The following is a 4,277-nucleotide window of genomic DNA, read 5'->3' as shown; positions in this document are numbered from 1 at the left end:
TTTAATTGATGCCCACATAAACACACCACCAATAAATCAGAGACCCCCTTCAACTCTTCCCTCATTCCACACTGCACAGACAATTCATTTTGCATGTTGTATTTCAAGCTTTTCACCCAAAAGCCAACTATAAATTCAGTTGTCAACTGACAACCCACTAGCTTGAAAAAACATATCATTGTTAAGTAGGTAAATTAAATAAGTTTTCTTTAAACATACACCCACACGTAATTCAGGAGGAAGGAAACGTTTATTATTCATTAACCCTTTGAATGCAACCTCCATAATGTTTCAGGTTTAATTTAGTAGCAAACTTGATTAATACCATTTCCAGGAGTTCACAATTTCAAGGCTAAGGTTCCGGTTAAGGTAATGCGGTTATCAATTTAATATAAATGAAGTTTTTAAAAAAGGCTGAAAGCAGTCTGACCTCTTAAAGGAAAATATAAATGATGCAGACTTTAGTCTTAGTAACATAAGTACACTTCAGGACTACGACAGTCAAAGAGAAGGATTTTAAGTGAAGATCAGAAAGGACCACTACTATTTTCCTCTACAACGTATATGTTTTGGTCATAGCATGCTGGCATGAGGAAGGCAACGTGCTACGCTCTGGCGTGCAGGAAGTGCAGTGAGATGCACTGCAGGAAGGCAGTGGTGACGGTGGCAGGCACGGTGCAGGGTCTCTCCCCAGGTGCACATCAGTCATCTTCTCCACAGAGCAGCAGGAGGGCTTTCTTATAGTCCCCAGATGTGTCCCCCTGAAACCCAAATGTACTCCGTTAACCCCCATGACTCACAGAAGCCACAGAAAATAAAAAACTAAGACATATCTGGCAACAGGTTTTATTCACATGACATTTCTCCCGTGTGGGTAATCTCTCTGTGAGTGCCTTTCACAACAGGAATGCTTTACAGAGAATTTCCTACTGATGCAACTGATGTTTAACTTTCTAATTTTACCCCTTAAAAGCACAGTTCTACCTAAGACAGTGAAGTATGTTCTTCCCTCTAGTAACACAGAGAACAGGGAAGCTTTTACAACCATGTTCAAGTCAAGGTTTCTAAACAAAGTCTAATTCTCTCATCACAGCAGTCCCTAACCTTTTTGGCACCAGGGACTGTTTTCATGGAAGACAATTTTTCCAAGGACTGGGGGGGCAGGGGATGGTTTCGGGATGATTCGAGGGCATTACATTTACTGTGCACTTTATTTCTATTATTATAGCAGCTCCAACTCAGATCATCAGGCATTACATCCCAGGAGTTGGGGACCCCTGTCTTATCACACAGCATATGGCTGGCTATGGGGGGGCAACGCTGGGACTGCCTGGCTGTTATGGCTTTGCCTCAAAGACAGAAGGGTAAGGTACATTTTGCCTCTGCTTGTGTCATGCACAGATGTGTGGGATAAGTTAATGTTTCAAGCTATGAGTCACTGGGAGAACTCTCTAGTACCCTTCAGCCACGCACACACAAAGTTCAACGCTTTCTCAACTGAGATGCTGCTTTGCACAGAGCCCACATTCCCCTTTATCAAAGAGAAAGACCAAGACAGAGAGACAAAAAAAGACAGAAAGACAGACAGAGACAGGAAGGAAGGAGGGAAGGATGGAAAGGAGGGAGGGAGGGAGGGAGGGAGGAAAAGAAAGAATGAGGAAGTCAAAAGGCCTTAAGCCAAATTTAATTATAGGCCACAGTGTCCCTTGCTTTTAAAAGGATGAAAATGACAGTAATACTTAAGCTCTTTACTTACTCCTGACATGACCTGGTTGGTTCTTTCCTGAACTATGAACTAATACCAGAGATAAGGTGATAACAGACAATAAAGAAAGAAAACACTGATATGAAAGAAAGGAGAAACTAATAAAGACAGCTGGAACTGATAAAAGGCAGAAAGAACCAACATATTATTACCGTGGACAAGACTGGGCTTAGTGAGTCATCTGTCACCACCACTAAATAATGCTTCTAAGCTCACCAGGAGCCTCGGCCTTCACCGAGAGCCAGTCTTTCACTCAGGAGCTATCACCCGTACCTCAGGGGACATTACACCAAACTTTGTAGCTCACAGCTCTAATCACATCTCTAAAACTCTAAACTTAACACAGGAATTAGGTTCTCCCACCCACGTCTTGCAAGCTATGCACTGGTCTGCTGTGGATTTCTAAACATTTAAAGAAAGGTTCTACTACCTTAATCATGGAATAAAGAGAGGTGGCAAAATTCTTCCTAAACTCCTTCCTAATGTTAAACAGATCGATCTCACTTCTGGAAACCATAACTCTGATGAGGGTATGATCATCTGTCCCAGCTCCCTTTAAAAAAGAACAAAAGACAGGCACAGTGTTTAAAAATGTCAATTATAGCATGAAACTCCCCTGAGTTGGGGTGAGTCAATAAAGTAAAACAATTTAGTAGAATTGAACTACCTGTTTTAAGGAGGAAAGAAACCTCAAGCCTATCATCTAAAACATACTAGAGAGATAAATTAATTAGATAGAAGATTCAAGGCATGCACTTACCTTCATAGCATAGTAGAGGGTTTCTGCAAGGTAGGCAGGTATACTGCGAATGGATTTCACTGCGAAAATAAGTAATATAATGGTCACATGCTATCCTGATGTGAAAAGGATAAAGTAATTAAAATCAAAGCTGCCTGACGCTTATAGCTCTACTTCAATACAGTATGAAAGTAACACAGGCTCAAGAGCTGCTCATTTGCAAGCTGCTCTGATCTCCTGACTACAGAGAATCTCCATAGATACTGGCTTGAGTTTTCCTTAGAGTTCTGAGCTCTACACAGAGAGGCACATAGGACAGGGGCTGCAAGTTTTTCAGTGCCCCTTTCTTCTATGAACACCTTTTTGCCGTGACAGTTACGGCAGCCTCTGGGCTACTAAGCCACAACCTTCTTCATCCCCAGCAAATTACACAAACCTCCTGGGGGTTTTCATCCCAATATATTCAAGCAAATAATGTAAGATTACTACCCCATCTAATCTGACAAACCTTAGACTATCTGCCTGTCATCTTAATATAGGTATTCCCTCCGTATTCTATTGATATAACATCCATGATTCACACAGAGCAGCATATGAGACTCACCTGTTTTGGTAGAAACATCCAGATAAACCGGTAACAGAAAAGAGTTATCTTCCCTGAACACGTACATATCTATTGTATGTTAGGGCTCCTCAGAACTCAGTCTGCTTAGCTTCAGAAACTATCATAAAAATTCCTTAATATACAAAACTAACAAATCCTTGATTGGGGGCGGTGTGTTCTCCAATGCTTAAGAAAACAGCCACCAGTAACTAAATCTGTCACAACGTTTATGTGTATTATATTATGAAGGGGTCATCTAAAAGATTTCTATTAAAATTCATTAACTGTGCACTCAAATGAAAGGTTACTGTTAGTGCTGGTACATGCACACATTTAGCTTATTCTCTAGAAGACAGAGAGCACAGAAGCTTCAGCTCAACACCACATACTCAGAACAAACAGCAGACAGAGGTTCACTCCAAACCCATATGAAAACTGGGACCACAGGGAACTCACAAACTAGATTCTCCCTGGAATTTGGTGAGTACGTAATACGACAATAAACTGCACAAACTCGTTTCTCCAAATTTTCCAGGTTATTCTGAATATTTAGCTAAAATAAAATTCTAAACTATTTACTCAGAAAAATAACCACTATCACACATCTTCCATCATATCAAAGATACTTATTCTAAATCAGATTCCAATTTCTCAGTCTGCTTCAAAACTGTGAGGATGGTATTCTAAAGAAAAATAAAATTCCACAGATATCAGAAGTAACATTTACAAGCCTCTGAGATTACAATGCCCACATTTCAGGTTCACAATGAAACAGTAATACTTTTAATGAAGCTTCAAAATGATTTTTAAACAATTCTCTTAATGTTTCCATAAGATTAAATGAAATAACCAGATATTTCACGTATTTCCAACATTGAGACAGATTTTGAATTGGAAATTTAGGAGTTTGCTTCACCCAGATATCATGATAAGCTCTTTTTTAATAAAGAAATGGATGGTTATTTTCAGATACAGCTTCAACTGAATAAAATACTTTAGCTCTTAACACCATGAATATTATATACGTTATAAAATTACCTACCGACAGCAAGGAGCAGTTGTTCCAAATTACCAGAAGTCTCTCGGTCAATGGTTTCTTCAATTTGAAATCCTGATATAGTCATGTATTTGTCAAACACTAGAAAACAGGAAAACAATTTATGAATCAC

The 4,277-nt window shown here is 39.4% G+C and overlaps 1 protein-coding gene across 1 annotated transcript in view; it reads right to left on the bottom strand.

Annotated features, from left to right (window-relative positions):
- Positions 1-231: 231 nt before the first annotated feature.
- The window catches only part of ANXA5 (annexin A5), a 31,128-nt gene continuing 27,082 nt past the window's right edge, over positions 232-4,277 (bottom strand). Inside the window, exons 9-12 of the mRNA XM_007464841.1 lie at positions 4,151-4,246; positions 2,526-2,584; positions 2,196-2,318; positions 232-761 (exon numbers count right to left, since the gene is read on the bottom strand). Of these exons, the coding sequence (XP_007464903.1) occupies positions 702-761; positions 2,196-2,318; positions 2,526-2,584; positions 4,151-4,246 (338 nt within the window). The 3' untranslated portion in view covers positions 232-701. The remainder of the gene's footprint in view (positions 762-2,195; positions 2,319-2,525; positions 2,585-4,150; positions 4,247-4,277) is intronic.

Source organism: Lipotes vexillifer, unplaced genomic scaffold (assembly GCF_000442215.2).
Source record: "Lipotes vexillifer unplaced genomic scaffold, Lipotes_vexillifer_v1.1 scaffold231, whole genome shotgun sequence".
In the NCBI taxonomy this organism is placed as follows: Eukaryota; Metazoa; Chordata; class Mammalia; order Artiodactyla; family Lipotidae; genus Lipotes; species Lipotes vexillifer.
Note: the sequence above shows the minus strand (reverse complement) of the source record. Positions and strands in the feature narration are given on the sequence as shown.